General features: G+C 43.3%; 2 protein-coding genes across 2 annotated transcripts; both read right to left on the bottom strand.

Annotated features, from left to right (window-relative positions):
- Positions 1-5,173: 5,173 nt before the first annotated feature.
- Positions 5,174-6,097, bottom strand: LOC136653139 (olfactory receptor 5V1-like). Its single transcript, XM_066630059.1, has one exon. It carries the CDS (start codon positions 6,095-6,097, stop codon positions 5,174-5,176), a length of 924 nt encoding a protein of 307 aa, XP_066486156.1.
- Positions 6,098-10,528: 4,431 nt separating this feature from the next.
- On the bottom strand, positions 10,529-16,246 carry LOC136653138 (olfactory receptor 5A1-like). Its single transcript, XM_066630058.1, has 3 exons — positions 16,222-16,246; positions 15,647-15,700; positions 10,529-11,493 (listed from the first exon to the last, which is right to left on the bottom strand). Exons 1-3 carry the CDS (start codon positions 16,244-16,246, stop codon positions 10,529-10,531), a joined length of 1,044 nt encoding a protein of 347 aa, XP_066486155.1.
- Between the last annotated feature and the right edge of the window lie 6,081 nt (positions 16,247-22,327).

The raw sequence follows: 22,327 nt of genomic DNA, 5'->3' as shown, positions 1-22,327 counted from the left end.
ATGTGGGTGGATAGTTGCATAACCTAATAAGGACTTTGGTTGTCTTTATCTGTCTTCTGTTATTGATATATGTTTTGGTAAAATGTACTTGTTGCATGGGTAAGATAATCGTGTCTAAAGCATGCACAACACCTGAACCCAAGAGAGTATATTAATGCTAACAAAGGTATTTACAAGAAATAATAGTTAATGGAATGTATAATCATATTTTGCATATATCTATATTATCATGTATCAATATATACTGAATAAGAGATTATGTTGGTGGCTCAGATTCACTAGTTCATCTGTGCCAAGAGGAGGCACTGAGGGAGATTTTTAAGGTTTGCCTGTATTGATATATCTTCTTATGTAAACTTATGTATTTGTCTAACTCAAGTAATGTATATTGCTCTCTGAATCTGGTTCTCAGGCCTACAAATATGGATACAGACTTTGGTTGTGCAGTTCTCTGCTTACGCAGATAAGAAGGAATGTGTTTTTCAGCTTTTAAACTGTGGCTGACAGCCAGGAACTTTTGCAAGGGAACAGAGAAGATCAGGTCAGACAGTACTAGGGTGCAATGACCCAGGTTTATGAATTCTGGAAAGTTTGGAAAGTCCTGAGAAGCCAAACTGCGTCATGGTTGTTATGGATAGTTGTTTTTCTACTGTTATAAAAGTGATCACAAAAGGGGAGGTACAAGGGGTATGGTCTTGTCCTTGAAAAGTCTGTTCGAGCCTGTTAGATAATAAACCATCTGAAAGAGAGCAACTCTTGATTTTTTTTATTTCAGCTCCTAATTGGAAAACAAAGAAATCCAAATTTTTTTCTATCAGACATCACAGTTTCAACTTTTAATGCTGGCACTTTTCACAAAGACAAAAAAAATAAGAGGCAGGCAATCACTGCATCTGTAGTCAATCAGTATACACGGAAGCCTAGATCGCTCTTGAAACTTCCATACAATGTTAATGGAAGTGCTCAGTGCACCATAAGTGGGTGGGCTGTCATAGGAATCTCAGGGTTCGGCACTGCTCCGGGGCCCAGTTGTACAGCACCAGTTGTACAGAGTAGCTTCAGGAAAATCACTCCTTCTCAGCCTCAGCTAGCCTTGGAATACATACTCACCTGAAGCCTTTTGCATTTCCCTGAATGCAGCTTCGCAACTGCCTCTTTAAAAAGAAGAAAGAGTTTGATAGAGGGATGATCTGTAGCTCCTAGGAAATTTCCTTAGAAGTGCCAAGTTTGTGATCTGTTTGCTTGCACTACTTTGCCTCTTCCTGTCTTGTCCATTTCTTCTATATTGCCCTTCGCTTTGCTCTTGTTCCTGTTACGTAGCTGATGCCGACGTCTGCCCACTGACAAAGATGCTTCTCCAAGTTGGAGGCAAACATGGTTTTCTGAGAGTTGAGAATGGTTTGAGAGGAGCTTTCCTTCCCAGGCTATCTACCATTTTACCCCAACAGCAAATTGGTGGAGTGCACTCATTTCAAGCACAGATCTTTCTTTCATGCTATCTTGAACTGTCTGATGGGGGGAGGAGCTCACAACAATGAATATCATATCTCTGGCTTTACACATTGATAAATGCAAAACTCTTCAGAGCTCCATGGTCCCTTCTCATATCCTTTCAATTATTTTTCTCATTGCTCCAAAAGTGCTGGTTTAATGAAAATGGTAGTCAAAATGTTTGGAACAGTGACTGAAAGGTGAAATTGAACTAGAGATGGGGAATCATATTTTCAGTCTCTCAGAATCTCAAGTCATACATAGAGGGGCTTTCACATTCAGGACATTTTTCAAGAGTTATTTGATTAAACAAACAAACAAAAAAATCTAGTAAGCATCAATTTCTTACCTACTGGGCATATGACTTTTAAGGATGGCATTTATCAATCTTCTGAGAGAACCTCAATCTCTCTCCCTCTATTATTAAATCCTGTGTTAAGTCACTACTACATTTTAACTGTTGCTTTCTAAATTGTCCCTAGTGCTGAGCGAAATATTTGGCGTGGTGAAAATTGTTGTAATTATGCACAGGTACTGGGCTTGGTGTTAGTATGTGGCAACAATGACAGTGGGCACACCTGCATCTGTTGCGTCTGCACAAGAGCAAACTCTTGGCCTTGGTGATATGTTGAGTGTCTAAGCCCAGTGCCTGAACAACAGGATGCTATTATATTTAAGAATGTGCTTTGTGGTTTAGCTCAGGCCCAGCTAGCTGTAACTAGCCCCTTACCAAGTATTGCTTCATGTGTTTGAGATTTAATAAAAAGCTTGGTAGAGGTGGGGCGAGGAACTTAGATCTGTTCCAGTTTCAAGCCTCCCTGATGCATCTATACCTTCAAACCTGTCTGCCGTCTCTCATTCATTTGCTCTGATTCCATGCTCCTTTAGCCCCAGTTTCCTTTCTTAACCCTTCAGTGCTCTGCACTCCCACCAAGCAACAAGGCTCTGAAGCCTTGGGTGCTTCCCAAAGCAGGTAGAACTGCTACAGAAAATAACTCGCTGTGGTCAACAGTATGGTTTTTTGAGTGCAGAAATATTTTGTGTCAAAAATAATGAATCACACTCATGCCTTTGGAGGTTAATGAGATCCAGAGAGTGTTGAACTTGTCTGTAATTGCTTCAAGGGACTATTGTGAATTGAGAAGAAGTACACATTACAGTGAAGATGTAGGACTGAACAATCAATGGGTCCTCCCTGCATCCCCCAGTAGTGTGTTGCTAAAGCAGTCACATTCCACTGCTTGCCCCCAAAGGAAGTGAGAATTCATACGAATTCCAAATGAACACATTTAAATCCTTCACAAATTGACCAGGTAATGTAATGACTGCTGAGGGCAGGGGGGTGCAATGGGCCAGGGGGGTGGCAACAGGATGAGCAGATTGGGCTCAGGAAAGGGGGTGGGATTGGCTTGCCATATCCCATCCACCTTCCCAGGTGTACTTCGCCAACATGGATAAACTCAGACTTGCACTAATGAATTGGTTGGCCTAAGTCCAAGTAGACACTGGCTGGGGCTTTCCCCGTGGCAAAGGGGTGAATGTCCCCTTACCTCGAGGAGACCTCCAACATGCACAATTCCCCTGCAAGATGTCCCTCAAGCTGCAATGGTACCACTGCATTGGCACAGGGGAATTTGCCCTGAACTGGGCTGTTTGGATCCTATGGTCTATTGCTGCTGCTAAGAGAATTCTATTTAAGAGAAAACTGTTTACAAAAGGCATTGAAAGATGATAAATGTTGGAATGTTTGCTTCTTCTTTTTTCCTTGAATTGTTCTAAAAATTTTGTGAAAACTGGAAAACTGAAAATGTACAACCCTTTCTGCCCAATCCTGTCACCCACCATTGTACTCGATGCAGCATGTGCTGCATTTAATGGTGTTGAAGGGCTAGAACAGGAGCCAGAAGGCCAACCAGAGGTAATTAATAAAAGTTTTATTTACCTCTGGGAAGGGCTTCCGGTTGCCTCTGGGTCTCTTTGGACTACTCCATAACTCCCCAATGACAACACAGTTTGCAAACATGACTTCTACTGTATGCTGCAGGGGCATTTTGGCTTGTTGATGCCTCCTTGGGGTAAGAGAATACTTGTTCCCTTGCCCCAGGGGATGCCCCAACAGCTGCCATGGGTCAACTTGAACCTAAATTAGCTTCATAGTCTGGAAAGGGGGTTAGGTTTTCGTGGGTGCCAAACCCACCCCCTTTCTGGGCCCAGTCCGTCCTCTTCTTCACCCTGTCACCTTCCTGTCCTGCTCACCCCACCCCATTCCACCCTCCCTTCGTTCCTCCTTACCCTTACACAAACTTACCAGTGGCAGCGGGTGTCAACTCCTTGTTCTTACACAAACCCAGCCACTCATGACTTGAGACTTTGGCACTGTCATGGTTGCAGCAGCCATAAAACTATGCTGTTGGAACACTCATTCCAGTGGCGTAAACGGCCCTTAGGATTGTGCTGTCAGTGTGTTTGAATGTGGTCAGGCAGGTTCAAGTGGGAGGGCACTGTGATCCACTTCCCATGCCTTCTTCACAGCTTTCAGCAAAAGCAACTAGGTGGACAAGAAGGAGTTAGTGGTGGCAGGAGGGAATGCACCTACTAACACACCTGCAAGCAAGAAAGGGGGGACAAAATTGGGGTGGAGTTTCAGCTGGCACTTAAACTAGAGGCGGGTGTCAATGCCAATGCTGACGAGACAGATTTGCAAGGTTTCAGGCAGCAAGTCTGCTTGCTTCACTCCAATTGCATTCACAGCTGTGATTTACTATGTAGTACTGCAGCATTGTCCCATACAAATGTGATCCCTGACTGGGTAAGATCGCCTGTGTGAATCATGTAGTTAGGCCAAAGAAGAAAGTGGCTGAGCAGCGATAGCCAGAGGAAACAATGGGGCTGAACACAATTTTTAAATGGTGAATATTTCCACAGAGAGTAGTAAAAAAAAAAAAAAAAGCCATATTTTTTATCATTGTTACTTTCAATCTGAAATTTGGCAATTCTATTATAGATTTAATTCTACTGCCCTCCATCCAATTAAGACAATTCCTGCTCCATGTCTGGCAAACCAGCATTCGAACCCACAATGTCCTCTTCCCATTCAAGAGCTACAGCTTAAAAATGGCGAGATTCAGCATTACCTATGTCAAGGTCACTGGATTCAGCTACAAATTCCAGGAGAAGCATCTGTGCTGAGCATAAATCAGACAGGTCTTAACCATTCCAACCTCTGTAGATTCAAAATTAAAGACAGTGTCAGTACTCCAGAGAAATTGATAACTTTTTGGACCCAGGGAGATGTAATTATTATTATTAATAATAAAAATATAGCACCATCAATGTGCATGGTACTTTACATTAGAAGAGAAGTCCTTGCTCTGAGGAGTTCACAGACTCAATAAGCACAAGGGATGTGATTGAGGAAGGGGACCGAGGAAACATCCTGTTTTGGACATCTTTTTCTCAAACAGCAATTTCATTCCAAACCACTTTGTGAATTATTTCTGAAATGTGGGACACTTTCAAAAGTGGATTGTATCACAAACATCCTCTGCTCCAAGAGTGAAACTTGAAACTTCCACAAGGCAGGCAGAAGCATATTTAATATAGCTAATATAGAGAACTGAGTCTTGGCTTCACAATATTGAAGCAGAAAACCCACAATCATTTGGATTCTGTGAATGTAGTTTTATGCCCTACCCATGGCTTTCCGGAGTGCCCCTTGCACATCCTTGTTTCTCAAGCTATAGATGATCGGATTAAGCATTGGTGTGAGAATCTCGTATAGCACAGACAAAATCCGATCCTGCTCCTGGGAGTATGTGGAGTTGGGACGGATGTATGTGAAGATGATGGTGCCAAAGTAGATGTTGACCACAGTCAGGTGAGAAGCACAGGTAGAAAAGGCCTTGAGATGACCTTCCTTGGTGCGGATCCTGACAATGGCCGAAACTATATAGACGTACGACACCAGAGTAACCAGAAATGAACACATGATCACACCTCCACCCACCACAAAGGTTGCAATTTGATTGGCCTGAATGTCAGAACAGAAGAGCTGAAACAGGGGTGGGACGTCGCAAAAGAAGTGTCGGATGACATTGTCCCGGCAGAATGACAAAAGGGACATCATGCCAGAGTGCACACCAGAGTTAGTCAAGCCCAAAATCCAGGCAGATACTGCCAGCCGCACACACGTTTTGGGGTTCATGAATACACCATAGTGCAGTGGGTGGCAAATGGCAGCATACCGGTCATATGCCATCACACCCAGCAGGAGGCATTCAACGCCACCAAAGGAGATGAAGAAATACATTTGGGAGAAGCAACCAGCAAGGGAGATTCGCTTGTCCTGAGAGAGATAACTTATCAGCATCTTGGGAACAGTGGAAGATGTGTACCCGATGTCCACAACAGAGAGATTACCCAGAAAGAAATACATGGGGTTGTGCAGTCTGCTGTCCAAAGCGGTGATGAGAAGAATGAGAGTGTTTCCACCTAGGGCCACCAAGTAGCAAAGGAGAAAGAGACCAAAGAGAATGAGTTGGACCTCTGGGTCACTGGAGAGCCCCAAGAGTATAAATTCAGTAACAGCTGTGCCATTCTGCACCATCCGACGTAGGGGCTCCATCTGTGAGGGAATATTAAATGGAATATTTGTCAAAAGGTGGCACATGGAATAGAGGGTTTAGCCACACAAATACAAGCATGAGAACAGTCAAAGCACAACAGCAGTTTATTTTTAATCTCTAGAAAGTATTTGTGCTGCCTTCCATTCTTTGCTTTCTCTTTCTAGCTTCCTCCTCCTAATGAACTCTCAGAAACTCACAGAATTTATATACCTTTAACTGTTCAAGAAGAAACATCAGTTTTCATAAACTCCAGTTCCCAGGACTATGGGAATATCTGATCCAACCCCATTATAATGGAATTCAGTGGGGGGTCAGCATACCTCCGCACCTGAACTCCATTCCCTGCTGACAATAAAAATGCTTTTCTCCAACCACCACACATGAAGTATTTTTAAGCACATCATCTTCCCTTCTGATTGTAACAGTGTTGTATCAGGGCAGGGGTAACTCCAGTGTTACAACCAGAAACAGAATTTGGATGCACAGATCAAGCTAAATATAACACAGAACACTTTTCTCCCCAAGATACTATTTGTTAGAAGAGAGTTGCGATTGGATCTCCTAATATTTGTTTTTAACTTTAAAGTTAACAGATTCTAGATTTGTCTGAAATAACAGATTCAGATGAAATAGTGCTTATTCTATCTCTCCCCCCTTGGGGCAAATAGCCCTTACTCTGCCATGTCCCAGAAAACCCTCTTACCATTGCATCATCAATATATCAAGGTAAGGAAAATTCCAGTTCTAGGACCACATACTGTATTAAAGGGAGGCAGGGAGGCTGTGGGGGGCATGCACTGGATCCTATCCCCTTTTCTGCAGCCTCCCCACCCCCTTTTCTCCCTAAACTTCCACTAGTGAAATTGCTAGTCTGAGGAAACCCACTGAGGAGCAGGAGGCTTACAAAAGTGTAAGGGGAATTAAGCTCCATTTGCTTCTGAAGCCTCCTGATTTGTCCCTGCTCTTAACCCCTGCTACCTCTTAACCCCTGGTTAAGCTAACTGGTTAAGAGGAGCTTTTTCAAGTGGCTGCTCCAATTTTATTTAGCAGCAGGAGAGGGTGTTCCTCTTTTATTTAGTTCCTTTTGCCTCTGAAGCCTCCTGATTTGTCCTCCCCTACTGGAAACAGTGTGCCCATTTTTGGCGTGGCTGCACCAGTGGGCGGGGGGATAAGAATAGAATTGGACTCTAAATAGTGCCGTTTAAATGAAATGAATTATTACATTCCCCAGAACTTGATAGAGATACATATTATAACAAGTATGCAATGCATTCAAGATGACTTTGGGCCCCATCCTATTCAATTTTTCAGTGCCGATGCAGCTGTACCAATGGGGCATGCACTGCATCCTGTGATGGGCAGGCAGTCGCAGAGGCCTCCTCAATGTATGGGAACGTTTGTTCCTTTATCGCGGAGCTGCATTGTGGCAGCACCGGTGCTGGAAAGTTAGATTGGATTGGGCCCACAGAGATTTGTTTTCTGCCTCTGTTAGCCCAAGTCTACTCAGGAGTAAGTCTCATTTCAGTTGATGGAGCTTACTCCCAGGAATGTGTGAATTGAACTGCAGCCTGAAATAAGTGTTTGGGGACTTGTAATGGCTATTGATAGATATATTTTTCATGAATGTACCTGAACTTTAGCTAGTGGCTGTCTCCACTGAATTTGGTACGTTCATTATAAGAACCTGACACCTTGCTACTATTTCTCCTCCTCTTTGCCTCTTCCCCACAAATAATTAACTGCATGTGGCATATCTGTCAGAGGAAAATGATGCATCACTTGCCTCAAGCACAGCATTGTCCAAGAGGGGAACTCCAAGTTCTCCCTTTTCCTCCAACATGTAATCCTGGCCCACGCTTCTCCTTTGAAGAAATCACCACTGGGATGATGCCATTTGTAGTGGAGAATTTTGGGGTGAGAAAAGGATTCTTATCTCTTCCTTACCCATTGGTTTTCCCGTGAAACTTCCCCTACCAGTCACCTTTCTTCAACCCAAGTGCTAAGCTCTTGTTTCCACATTGGATTGCCACATGTAGTGGGGGGATGGATGGACGGGACAGGTCGGGGGGACGACCTTGTGACCTGCTCCACCACATTCTTATATTGCCCAAAGTTCTCCAGTTTAGTGTGATGGGAAAGGAGCTTGCATGCAGCTGCAATTATATTTTAAAACTCATCTCTGTTAATATAAGATTAAACTGTGGAGTGTGATTTGAACTGGTGACTGTGAGGTGTGATGGCTCACACATGCAAGCTTAGCTGCAGCCATCAAGTGGGGAACATACATGTGTGAACTAGTTGTTGGACTGAGGAAAAGAACTGGTTTCAGATCTAAACGCAAATGTTTATGAGTTTTCATTGAAATTAGCTGCTAACATCACCTGTTTCATTTTTACTAATGCAATACATCTCAGAATGTCTTCCTGAAGACAGTGAAGTCAACAAATATTTAATCATTTCATGTGCTTAACGATCTGGTCATAAATGATGACGGAAGGCCAGAAATTAATAATGATAATGATAGAATCTTGGCTAGAGCCTGAATTGTAAGCTATAATGATCTAGCTAGATCCTGAATTGTAAGCCCAGCATAGGTTGTAATAAAGTAATAATATATTGAGGATGTTGTTCATCACACATAGTATTTCAATTATAACCTTACCTGCTCAGTATTTATCTTTTTGTTTTATGCAGTAAGTAACCCATTCTGAAGCTCTATCCTGGAATATATCTCAATAAAAGAAAAATCCTCTTAAATTGCCAGGAGCAAGCTCACCAATACTTCTCCCTCTGGCTCCTTCAAGCCAGAGTTCCAAATCGTACAGTACACAGACCAGGCTAGGCAAATACGCCAGTGTGATGTGCCCAGGGGAATGATTGCTACATACTATTTTGATTCTTACAGATAGCATTATTTATTCCTTTTGAGAATTCAAGTAAGAGTATTCGGTAGAGGTAGTTTAGCACTAGATACACAACATTTGAGGTATAGAGGAACATTCATAATTATTTTCTTGGACATATTGCAAGTCACAGGATGATAAACACAACCTTAAAATGCCACACCCGAAGCCATCATAACATACATTGGATCTGGACCAGGTAATTAACATTCCCTCTCTGATAGCTGAAAACATCTAATTAAAAAAAAAGGCAATTATGAATTGTCCATCTCTTGTGCTTCCCTTATAACTCCTTGCTATTAAAAAAGGAGCAAGTGAGGAAATTGTAGCTCTGTAACTTTGCACAATGAAAGTGCATTCTGGATGCATTTCCTGATTTGAATGTCTTTCACACTAGTAGGCACACACAGGCATATATAAATATGAAACACATAATGTTCAGAGAGATGGTGCTGAAGCAACAGAATATACATAGAGTGGCAATTACCTGACATATGGCAAGCTTTTCCTCTTCACAAGAGGATGATATTTATGCTCAGATGGTCACTTAATCACAAATCTGCACCATACAATAAAATGAAATATGGGCAAGATAGAAATTCTCCTTATGCTGTGGACAATGACATTATGTTAACTGGTTCTTGATGAGGTTGAATTCCGCAGGAAGGACCAGGTACACAAATTGGTAATGCTCCTGGAGCCCACCTTAATCCTGGATAAGCAGGTGTGGGCCATGGTTGGTCTTCTAGCTGCACTTGTTCCTGTCCCAGACAGACCTTGCCACATGGTTCAATCCTAACTAGAATCAGGCCAGCGCACGCCATTTACGGTGGTGGAAAGGTTTTCTGCTACTGTAAAATGGCGGATGGCAGTGATCTGTGTGCGCTACCAATGGCAATTTTTCCAAGTTCTGTTGCAAGAGGTGGCAGCGCTAGAAGGAAATCACCAGACTCAGTTGTACCTGCTGGTACAGGTAAGCATCTGGTGGGAGTGGGGGATGGGAAACAGGGAGGAAAACAGAGGAAATAGGGTGGGTGAATTAGGAGCATTTTGGGTCTGGTGGGGGTATGACAGGAGCAGCTCCCCCAGTAACCTAACCCCTGTTATGTTCCTGACATGCCCCTTAGATAAACAACTTGTGAAGATGAGAGGAACATTGAAGGCCCTCCCTAACTTTTGCAAACTCATACCTAGGTCAAACAAAAATCACCGGGAGATTTTCCATCAATCTTTATTATTTTTTTTTTTAGCAGAGGCCTTTACAAATGCATTAGTGTTTCAACAATTAGTACACATAGAGTTGAGCACATATTTTGTACCTAGGTCAGAAGCAGAAGGAAACCAACAGGTGACCAATAAGACCTTATTCCAAGTTGCACAACAGCCACCTCCTACCCTGCGCTGGATACAGCACAGGCTAGTCAGCCTTCCTGTTCCAGTGCAGGATATGGTTGGGCTACCCATTGACTGTGTGTCACATCAGACCTTCTCAAGACATTGATCCCATACTTATAACCTGTTTTTCCCAAGCGCTCTCCAAAAGGCCCCCTGCACTTCCTTGTTCCCAAAGCTGTAGATCAAGGGGTTTAGCAGGGGAGTAATGATGGCATACAACACAGAAACCAGGCGATCCTCTTCCAAGGAATGGTTTGAGGAGGGACGTATATAGGTGTAAATGATGGTGCCACAGTAGATGCTCACCACAGTGAGGTGGGAAGCACAGGTAGAGAATGCCTTGATCCTACCACGGGCCGTGTGGATTTTGAGCACTGCAGAGACAATGAGGGTGTAGGAAAGTAGAGTCAGGGAGAAAGGCACAATAATGACCCCCACAGAGATAGTGAAGTTCATCAACTTGACAAGAAATACATCAGAGCAAGAAAGTTGCAGAATAGGAGGAATGTCACAGAAGAAATGGTCAATTTCATTGGAGTGGCAGAAATCTAGGGAAAAGATTAATGTTGTGTTGACAACAGAATTGATGTTGCCAATAATCCACGAAACCGCCAGCAAAATGCCACGAATGGGCTGTCTCATGAGCCGGGTATAGCGCAGAGGGTGACAGATGGTTGCATAGCGGTCATAAGCCATGGCTGAGAGAAGTACACATTCTGTGCCTCCCAAAGTGACAAAGAAATACATTTGGAGAGCACATCCTATGAAGGAGATGGATTTGTCCCCTGATAAGAGGTCCCACAGCATCTTTGGAACTGCGGTAGATTTGTAACAGATCTCTACAAAAGAGAGATTCCCCAAGAGGAAGTACATGGGAGTTTTGAGGCGTTGGTCAACTCTGATCAATATAATGATGACTAGATTCCCTGCCAAAGTCAACAGGTAGACTAACAGGCCTATAGCAAAGAGAAGACTCTTGTTCTTTGGATCAATAGAGAATCCCTTGTGGACAAATCCTGTGACATCTGTATTCCTTTCAGATTGATGGAGTCCATCTTCAGCCAAGATACTGTAACAGCCTAGGCAGGAGACAGCATCACACTTTATACTGTTAATGCTGGAAATTTCAAAAAGATGTTTAAAAAATGAGATATTTATTTGCTCCTGCTTTGGAAATGTAACAGAGTTGAACCACAGGGATTCTAGAGGAGAGATGAAAATGATACAATATTTTTATTAATTTAAAATATTTATACCCCGCCCTTCATCTGTCGGAGCAAATGTCCAGGGCAGATATTGTGATCCATCTTTCCAAGATGGTCATTCAGATGAAATTCTTTTTCAGCTAGACAGCCTCACTGAGGGTGAGAATTCTGTCTTTACAGGAAAAGACCTTGAACTGCTAAATATTGAAGTAAATTAAGGTGAACACAAAAACTCAAAATTTTCCCATCAGATAAAAGTATATCAGTTCTGCTTAAACCAGAAAAGCTCTCATCACAGTACAAATTTCAACAGTTACCTTAGATAAACTGCACATGCAACACAAAATGTTTTTTAAAACTACATTGCACACTTTCCAGAGAGTAAGCCCCATTCTAGACCAGAGGACTTACTTTGGAGTAAAGCATAGGATTGTGCTGTAAGTATGCTTGCTAGAGATACAGGAAGCATCAAAACAAATTCAATGTCAGAAAGCAATTATAGAATTTCGTCTTCTCTGGCAAACGTAGCTGCAAACCTTATCTGACTGGCAGGTGAATCCTGATATTGTTTGTTCCCTGACAATGAAAACAGAGCGTAGGCATGCTAAGAGGACTCTCCCCCCCCCCCCATTCTTCTCAGTCAAGTTCTCAAAAACTCTTTCCCTTCCAGGCTCCCAGGACAAAGGCACCTCCCACAAGAAATGTGACTGGGGTACACACAGGGATATGGGAGAGAAGAGGCCACTGGATAATTGTATAGGAGGCATATGTATCATGAGGCATATATAAGGTGTAGAAGCAACCCCTCCCCCCCATATTGGCAGTAGGTGAGCAGCACATTGCCAGATAAATTGCATAGCAGGAGAAAAGGATTGGAATAGAGGAGGGTATGTCTTCACAGAATGCCTGTGGGTGAATCCTCTTTCATGAACACAAGTGTACTACTGCATTCAAAAGAACGGACCATGCCACTAGTCTTCAAAACTAAGGCAATACATGCTTTCCCCAATGAATCAAAAAGTGCCCAACACGGTATCGGGGGATGGACAAGGTTGCCATGGGGGTGATTTCTGTGTAAAGTTTGGCTCCAGGGCATCCAGCAGCCTGGCAGCAGCACTGACTGTAGTGACCAAAGAGGAGAAACTGTAGCCCCAGTGTGTATCCCCCTCATTTACAGCAATAGCATACTTTGGAACACACACACACACACACACACACACACACACACACACACACTTGAAGCCATATGTGTCTGCCTGAATGTAGCCTTTCAACTGTCTCTGTAAAAAAGAAGCAGAAAGCGTTTGTTTCAAGGATGGTCAATAGTTCCACTAAGAGGTGCCTACTCTGTGTTCCTTTTGCCCTCGTTGCGCTTCCTCCTCTTGAATCCTGCCTTGTCTGTTTCGTTCTTGCATGCCCTTTGCTATGTCCTCAGTTCTGGTAGTCCACTCATGTTGACCAACCATCTGGCTGTTGACAAAGAAACCTCATAAGGTGTTAATCTGGAGGTAAGCAAGGGTGTCTAACTCCTGGATGGTGCAGCAGCCCCCTGTGAATTAAAACAGCCCCCTTCACCCCTCCTTTAATGATGCCATCCTGGGGATCGTGTCTCTGCCTTCACCCCCCTCCCCCAAAAAGGCTTAACTCAGGAGCCATTCCATTTTATGCCAAAGTAAGTGGGTGCTCATACCTATTACAAGGTGATCCTTCTACATGTGCACACTGCCCTCTTTCAGTTGATTGGCCTCTTGTCCCTTCTCACACTCTTTCAAGCTTTTCTCTACCATTATAGCATTAAATATTTGTTGGTTTAATGAAAATGAAAGCTGAAATTCTTGGAAGAGTGACCTTATAGTGTCTATTCTTGGGAGAATGACAGAAAACCGAAACTGTACTAAAGATGGGAAATCCTATATTCAAGCTCTTAAAATCATCAAACCATCCATAGAAGGGTTTTCACATTCAGGACACTATGTCAAGAGTTCTTTTATTTTAAAAAAAAATACAATCAGACCCAATTTGTTACCTGCTTGGTATACTGGTTTTAAGGTGGGCCTTTATTAAGCGCTGCAGAGAACCTTCTTCTTTCTCCATCTCCATCTGCTATTGAACTCTGATGAAGACACAATCAAGTTTTAATTGTTGTTTTCTAAACCCAGTCCCAAGAGCTATTAGTCCCCAGGGTTGACAGAAATAATTGGCATAGTAAAAGGAACCCTCTTGCATTGACACAGTGATCCTTTGAGTACAGGAGGAACTTATCTCAGAAATAATGAACCATTCTCATGACTTTGGAAGTTAATGAGACTTTGGGGGATTGAGTTTGTTAGCAAGTACTTCAAGGGACTATTGTAAATTGAGAAGGGCAGCATTTGACATGCCACCTTAGGAATCAGGAGGTCTTGGGCTGGCCCTAGATACAGAGATGGTGAGATTCAGCATTGCAGGGACCAGAGCAGCAAACTGTCAATCATGCAAATTCTCCTGGGCAGGAGGGGTCACAGAAACAGGAAGAGTGTTATGGAGCAAGCCCTACGCATAATAATAATAATAATAATAATAATAATAATAATAATAATAATAATAATAATAATAAACTTTATTTATATCCCGCCCTTCTCCCTGAAAGGGACCCAGGGCAGCTTACAACATGTAAAAACAATTTTAAAAAACATGATTTAAGACAGATAAAAACATATTAAAAACACATTAACAGAGGCCATAAAAATAGTAGTCAGAATAAAATCAGAATAAAAAGAGCATAAAACAGCAAATCAAAGAGGAATCCAGCCTGTCAAAAAGAAACTAAAAGATGTATAAAGTGTTAAAAAGGCCATGAAATCAGAAGGCTTCTTTAAAGACCAGGGTCTTCAGGCCTCGCCGAAAAAACTCAAGAGAGGAAGCCATTCTTAAGTCATGGGGAAGGGAGTTCCACAATGTTGGTGCCACTACTGAGAAGGTCCTATTTCTTGCCACCGCCCCACGAACCTCCTTGGGCCACCACCCAAGGCACTTGGCACTTGTAAAAAGGCCTTCTTTGATGACCTGAGAGGACGAGCCGGATTGTACGGAAGTAGGCAATCTCTAAGATAGCCTGGCCCAGAGCAGTATAGGGCTTTGAAGGTCAAAACCAGCACCTTGAATTGGGACCGGAAATGGCAGCCAATGTAGCCCCCGGAGAAGCGGACTGACAGAGTCAAATCGCCTAGCTCCAGTGACCACACAGGCCGCATTCTGCACTAATTGCAGTTTCCGAACCGTCTTCAGGGGCAGCCCCACATAAAGCGTGTTACAATAATCTAACCTCAATGTCACCGTAGCATGGATCACAGTGGCCAGGTCTGCACGATCCAAGTACGGCCACAGCTGGCGCACCAGCCGAAGCTGAGCGAAGGCCCCCCTAGCCACAGCTGCCACCTGGGAATCCAGGAGCAGCTGCGAGTCCAGGTTGACCCCCAAGCTGCAGACCTGCTCCTTCAGAGGGAGTGCAAACCCATTCAGAGCAAGCCGATAGTCCAGCACCAGCATCGAGGATTTCCGAACCAGGAGAGCCTCTGTCTTATCCGGATTTAATTTCAGCTTATTAGCCCCCATCCAGATCCGCATTGCTTCCAGGCAGCACTCCAGGCCCTCAACCGCCACCCTGGAGTCTGGAGGAAAGCAGAGATAAAGCTGGGTGTCATCAGCATATTGATGGCACCCCACTCCAAACCCCCGGATGACCTTTCCCAGCGGTTTCATGTAGATGTTAAATAGCATGGGGGACAGAATTGAACCCTGTGGCACCCCGCACCTCAAAGGCCAGGGTGTTGAACAGGCAACCCCCAGCACCACCATCTGGGATCGACCCTCCAAGTAGGAGCGGAACCACTGCAAAACAGTGCCTCCAACTAGCAACTCGGCCAGTCGGCCCAGAAGGATACCATGGTTGATGGTATCGAAAGCTGGCGAGAGGTCCAGCAGGACCAACAGGGACACACTCCCCCTGTCCAGTCCCCGGCGTAGGTCATCCACCAAGGCGACCTACGCATGCGAGGGATATGATAACCTTGAAGGTGGCCTGGGAAGGGATCTGAGTTGCCTGTTGTCGCAACATGGGAGAGAAGAAGTGAGGGCACTTAGAAGCAATCCAGGGAAGTTGGCTGATCAGCCTGTGTGGCTTTGACTTCCATAAGTTGGTGGTAATCAGATAGGAAGGGGGCAGGGGATTGTGGAGTGTTACCACCCTGGATGCTGGGTGGCACAGTGGTTCATGGAGGAAGGCTGGAGTGGAGGTGCTAGAGAGTTAGGGCACAATCCTAACCCCTTATGTCAGTACTTTCCAGCACTGACATAAGGGCAATGTGGCTTCGAGGTAAGGGAACAAACATTCCTTTTCTTTGAGGAGGCCTCCATGAGTGACACCCAATTGCAGGATGCAGCACATGTTCCGTTGGCACTGCTATGCCAGTGCTGGAAAGCACTGACATAAGGGGTTAGGATTGTGCCCTTAATGATTCAACAACTAGGCAGGCAGGAAGAAGAATGAATGTGGACCAAACAACATAAGGCTGTGAAACGGATACAAGGTGTTATCAGTAGAAGTTTAGCAGGAATGCTTACCTGAAACGTAAACAGCATGGTCCATCTTTGAATGTTCAACTAGAGTAAAAGAAACGGTTTCAGTTTTTCACAAACGGTTTGCTGAACTTGGCCACGTGCCGCAGTGTTCTCAGCACAACAGATAAGAATGCATTTGAATGAATAGCCTTTGTTTTCAGACCACAGGAAAAAAAATATTCCAGCAGTTTGAACTTTTCAGTTTGAAGGCTTCTTCAGAGCACCACTTGCACACACAAATGCTAGAAAACAAATATTCACACCGGCTCTCATAGAAACCACTAGGAAGCTTAGCTCTCCTTATATTTCTTGTTCTTCATTTTAAAACCAGTCTTGGTGCATTAACACATGAAACTAACACGTAACAGTCTTTTAAGTAAGATTTAGAGGTCTAACTACGTTCTAGGGTTTAAAAGAGAACACACCAAAATCATTTCCAGGTTAACATCAAAGGTCAGATTCCCAGAGAGAATCATTTTGCAGCAGTTTTTAGATGAACACACACACCGTGACATGAATGACAAAGTAAGTTGCATTTCGAAGGCCAACAGAAGAACGTATGATGAGATGAGGTCAGCTTTTGAATTAAGGGGTTGCAGTACCACCTACGGCCTGCTCAAATCTGTATGATGTATAAATGAGATGTACAAAGTGAACAACTGGTGATGTGTAACGGACCAATGAATTGTCTCCATGTATGTGTTTCAAGGAGGGAACCCTAGATTGTAATAAAAGTCAGCTGAAGGGGACGTTTTGCTGCTTCTCTCCTCCCCACTTCTAATGCACGCAGTCTCCTTTGGAGATGTGGATGGATTTACAACATTTTGCTGATGGATTACAATAAAGGCCTGGAATTGATCACCTGTGTCTACTGAGTTTGCTTTGGAACCTGGGATTACCGTGCAACATCTGGGATCTCTTGTAACATCTTGATTTTTGCACCATGCAACAAAACCAAGGGTTATTTTAATTTTTTCCCCATAGAATCCTACTGGATTCTTATGTTGAGAGATTCTATAATATCTATCTGGATTCTTAGGTTGAGTGATCCTCCTCATTTGCTTTTTTTTTTCTCCTAATAATGCGTGGACATCCAAGAACTGGCTTTCACTATCTTTTTTAGTATGTGATGATTTTGAAACAAAGCCCAAGTGAAACAAACTTCTGGCCAGGGCATGGCACCTGGTGCTTACCATCTAGCATAGAATCCCTGCATTTCATTTTCCTCAGTTTATTGGGCTACCATCATTTAAAATTAGGGTACCCAGGCAAAAAGAGGCCACCTTGAAACAGTTGTTCTCCCAAGTGAACAGGGTGAACATCCAGTCTACATGTTCACAGCAGTCCAACACAAACTAACTTTTCCTATTACCATCTCTCTAAGGAGCACAGAGTAAATTTCATAAAATCTTCCAGGTTTTTTTTTAAGTCAGAAATTGTAGCCCTCAGAGAGGCGTCTAAGTTCTCAAAAACACTATACTTAGCGCTCATTAGTGTAGGTAGCTATCCAGGTGAATAAAAATAGAGGCCACTTAATCCTGGAGGTACTTCCATCCTGAAATCAGAGTCTTCCATTCAGTGCTGGGTGTTGCTCTATATAGGGGTCAGAATCAATAAATTCATCTTTAGACTACTAAATAAGCAAAAGCTTTCTTGGGGTACCTCTGAATCCTGACATTCTTGTTCTATTTGATTCCATAGGAAGGTACATCCAGGTCTAGCAAAGAATTTATTTTTATAGGATGTTTGGCAGCCTGAGATTTCAGAGCAGCTTCCAAAAGGGAAGATGATGACAGAAAAGGACAGAGAATAAATCAGCAGTAAATCAAGGTGGGTAGGCAAGTGGGTAGCCGCGGCCTGGGGAGACTAGTCTTTGCACCATGGTGGTTGTTATGGCTGCATTTGTTGCTGTTTCTCTTCCCCTGGTGTGAGTGTGAAAAGATGACCGGCAGTTGTACATTTGACAGAGGTACCCAAGACAACTTGTTCAGGCCAAGTGAACAAGTTGTCGGGATTGTGGTAATTATATGCACAGGCACTGGGCTTAGCCTTAATATGTGGCAAATGGCAGCAGGCACGCCTGCGCAGAGCACACTCTGCAAGCCTCGAGATATGCTGACACTATCTTTAAGCCCAGTGCCGGTAAACAACAGGATGTTATGGAGAAGCGCATCTTATCTAAGAATGTTGTGGTTAGCTAGAGCTAGCCGGTCACCTAGCAGTGTAATCTTAGCAACCTTCACTAACTCTCTTTGTATTGCACAGTATTGCTTCACATGTTTAAGAATGAATAAAAGCTTGGGTCAGGCTGGCCGGGAGACGGACGTCTCTCTCGATCTCACTTCATCCCGCTTCTGGCTCAGCTCTCCCTGCGTCTCTATCTGAATCCCATTCTGCCGTCCCTTTCATTGCTCTGTTCCTCGCTGCTCCAGTTCCCACTTTTAACTCTTTCAGTGCTCTTTGCACTCCCTCAGGCAACAAGGTTCTGAAGCCTTGTGTGCCTCCCAAAGCAGCATTGCACTGCTACACGGGATCTTGCCTCTAATTCAGCCTGCAATTTATCAGGCAACTTTTCGGTATACATGAGGTCTATTTATTTATTTACTTATTTTTGAAGATTAGTGGCATTAGTAGTAATAGTGATTTTCACACCATTTATTGTGTGTGAATATGTCTGTGTTTCTGTGTGTGCGCGCGAAATGTATTGCTATTTATCAATCTATTTAACTCATTACAATATTTGTATGCTGCTTTAAACTTATTCCCTGTGGATTTCTGCAACTGAATTTTGAAGGTCTCAATCTAGATTGCCACATACTTGCCCACTATTTGCTTTACATATTAAATAACCACTGAATGGGACAGGGGTGGCTGTGGTTTGCCAAATAATGCAGGTCTATAACTCTCTCCCCTCACACCAGGATCAGACTCTGGGGCTGCAATCCTACCCACACTTACATGGATTAAGTCCCATTGACTATAATGGAGCTTACTTCTGAGTATGCATGCATAGGATTAGGCTCTTGATCCCATACCTGTGCACTATTTGAAAAGGAAACAAGTCAGTCTTGTTTATTGTGAATTGAAGTGTGTATATGTGTCTTTTTTTCTTTGCAAAGATTGTGTACACAGCACCCCACACTGAAAAAAGTGGGGTGGCCCTTTTGCCAGACATGGGCTGAAGCCAATATTCTCTGACCTTCAACAGCAGTTTGGTTTGCCAGGCAGAGTCAATTAGGCAAACTTTGTTTATTCAGCGTTTATTTCATATATTTATATCCCACCTCTCATTCAGGAACCTCAGGAGCCCACACTATTTCCCTTTTTATTCTCCCAACAATTCCCTTCCTACCTCCCCCATCTCCATTTGTGACCTTATGTGTCCTCTCATGTGTAAGGATTCCCTTTTCTTGCCTAGAAATGACTGACTTTTAGGGCCTAGTTGTATAAGCAAAGGTCTGATGATTTTTTTTAACTTTCTCCCTCCTTGATTATTATATTATTATCCCCACAATTAAAGGAATATATTGTTTCACCCAATCCTTGCCTACCTCCTCATTTGATGCCAGTCACTTGAGTTGAGACTTCATATTTCAATAGCAAGAAATACAAGGGCTCTTGAAGAATCCTCATATCTATTTTTTTTTTTTTAAAGAATGGAGGGTGAGGAAAGAGGAAACTGGATGACCATGCTTCTCTAAATGGCATCCCTGAAGATGGTTTTGGGGAGAGAAGGGCAGGAATGTTGACCTTAGGAGAAGAGAGTACATCTTTAAGGGAAGAGAATATGAATGGTGGTGCATTTCTCATTCTGGAACACAAGTGGGTATACTCATTGCTTAATGTCATGTGTACAATGGAATCACAACTGACTCACGTTTTATTATCTTACCTATGCAAAAACAACTGGGAAGACTCGTAGGAGAGTGCATTGGAGATTGCATGCCCTCATTGGAGAATAATCATCTTTCATCCGTGCTGTGCAACTTTAGATGTATTTGGATTGAGGCTTGTAATCAAGGCCCATTCCAATCTCATTTCCAGTTTGAGTTTGTCACTGCAATGGTTTTGTTTTTTTGGTCACTGTGATGAATGTCTTGATTTGAGAGAATCGCTCTCCTCCTTCTCGTTGGCAGGTATACTATTTCACTGCAGGTCTATATTACATATAATTTATTAATTACAAGAAGGCTGTGTGCTGCCTACAGGGGCCCACTCACAGGGAAAAGGAGGACATTTAAGTTCTTTTCTAGGACATAAGGTTAAAACAAAGGACATATCCTGGAAAAAGAGGATGTCTGATCACCCTGAATGTGATGAAATTAAGAGTCCTAGAGCTTTCAGTGTTCTTTTGTACTATTGGCCATGTTATCCTTCTTGAAGGACTGTCCAAAATGGAAACAGATGACAACATTTGAAAACATTACCAATATTTAAACATGTGGCTTATAGATAACAGCTACATATTAGGGAAGCATTTGAAAGACTTGAATGCTTTAGTAGAGATGGTTTGCAAATTGCTTATTAATATTCATACAGAGGTGTTACTCATCAGAAACAAACACCTCAATAGATTGCTTATTAAAATATTTTGTAACCTTTATGTATTTTATTTTTTTCTGGTTACTTCGTTGCTGTTTGCTCACTAATAAAGGAGATGAGAAAGAAAAGCTGGGGATGGTAAATATGAGATCAATTCCAAAAGTCATGGACTAGTAGCCTTCTTCCGTACTAGCTGGGCTCTAGTGTTCAGCTCAGGCCTCAGAATAATAATGTAGAACTTTGGAAGAAAGATGCAACTCAACAACCCACCACTGGAGGTCAAGATGCAGAAGACCTCCACAGCCACCATGTATTTCCCCTGGGTGCTCAGGTAGCTGGGGACAAAAGATATCCAAACACTGCAGAGCACCAACATGCTGAAGGTGATCTGTTTGGCTTCATTAAAAGTATCAGGCAGCTTCCTGGCCAAGAAAGCCACGATGAAGCTGATCAAGGCCAAGCATCCCATGTAGCCCAGGACAATGTAGAACATGAAGACTGAACCTTCATTGCATTGTATAATGATTTGGTCAATGTGGGAGTGCATGTCCAACTCTGGGAAGGGGGGAGATGTTGCCAGCCAAACCACACAGAGGCCAGCTTGAATGAGAGAACCCAGAATGATGACTGAGACTGCCAGCCTCTTCCCCACCCATTTCCTCATGCTGTTTCCTGGCTTGGTGGCCATGAAGGCCAAAATGACAGTGATGGTTTTGGCCAACACACAAGACACAGCAACAGTGAAGACGATGCCAAATACTGTTTGGCGAAGAAGGCAGGTCACCTTCACGGGCTGACCAAGGAATAGGAAGGAACACAGAAAACAGAGCAGCAGAGAAGAGAGAAGAGTGCAGGTGATGCCCCAGTTGTTGGCCTTGACAATGGGAGTACTCCTGTGTTGAATTAAGGTCCACATCACCACAACTGTCAGCAGGGCAAGGAAAAGAGCAAAGGAAGACAAAAGGATTCCCAAGTTCTCTTTGTAGGATAGAAAGATTAAAACTTTGGGGATGCACTGATCCTTGCGACTGTTAGGGTACTGATTTTCTGGGCATTTGTCACACTGTTCTGTATCTGAAAGAAATAAGCCAATCTCCATAATTTCAGCATATCTATATTAGCCGATTCAAATTGATGGGATCAGCATCTTGTAACTGGCATGAAATCTGGTATTACAGAGAATTCAAGAAGCTCACTGAAAAGAAAGTGATAGCAAGTTTTGCTTTTCAAACAGGAAATCATTGAATGAATTCAATTTGACTCTTTCAGAATCCATCAAGATTGTTCAGTGTCTATAAGTAGACCATCATCAGAATATTTCACTTGGGGATATGTGATCCAGGCTTTGCAGAGTATTACAGTGCAGTCCTCAGCTCCCAGGGCGCCCGACTTCAGCGGCAGCAAAAATGGCTGCCGCTGCATCCTGTGTGCCCATGGCAGCTGGGGGCAGCACCTCGGGAGAAGAGTACTTTTGTCCCCTTCCCCTGGTTAAGGGAAGTAGCCCTGGAATGGGGTTACTCGATTTACTGCCGAGTGAGATAAAAGCGTTTGTGTTGGGCAGTGAGCC

Source organism: Tiliqua scincoides, chromosome 5 (assembly GCF_035046505.1).
Source record: "Tiliqua scincoides isolate rTilSci1 chromosome 5, rTilSci1.hap2, whole genome shotgun sequence".
Lineage (NCBI taxonomy): Eukaryota > Metazoa > Chordata > Lepidosauria > Squamata > Scincidae > Tiliqua > Tiliqua scincoides.
Note: the sequence above shows the minus strand (reverse complement) of the source record. Positions and strands in the feature narration are given on the sequence as shown.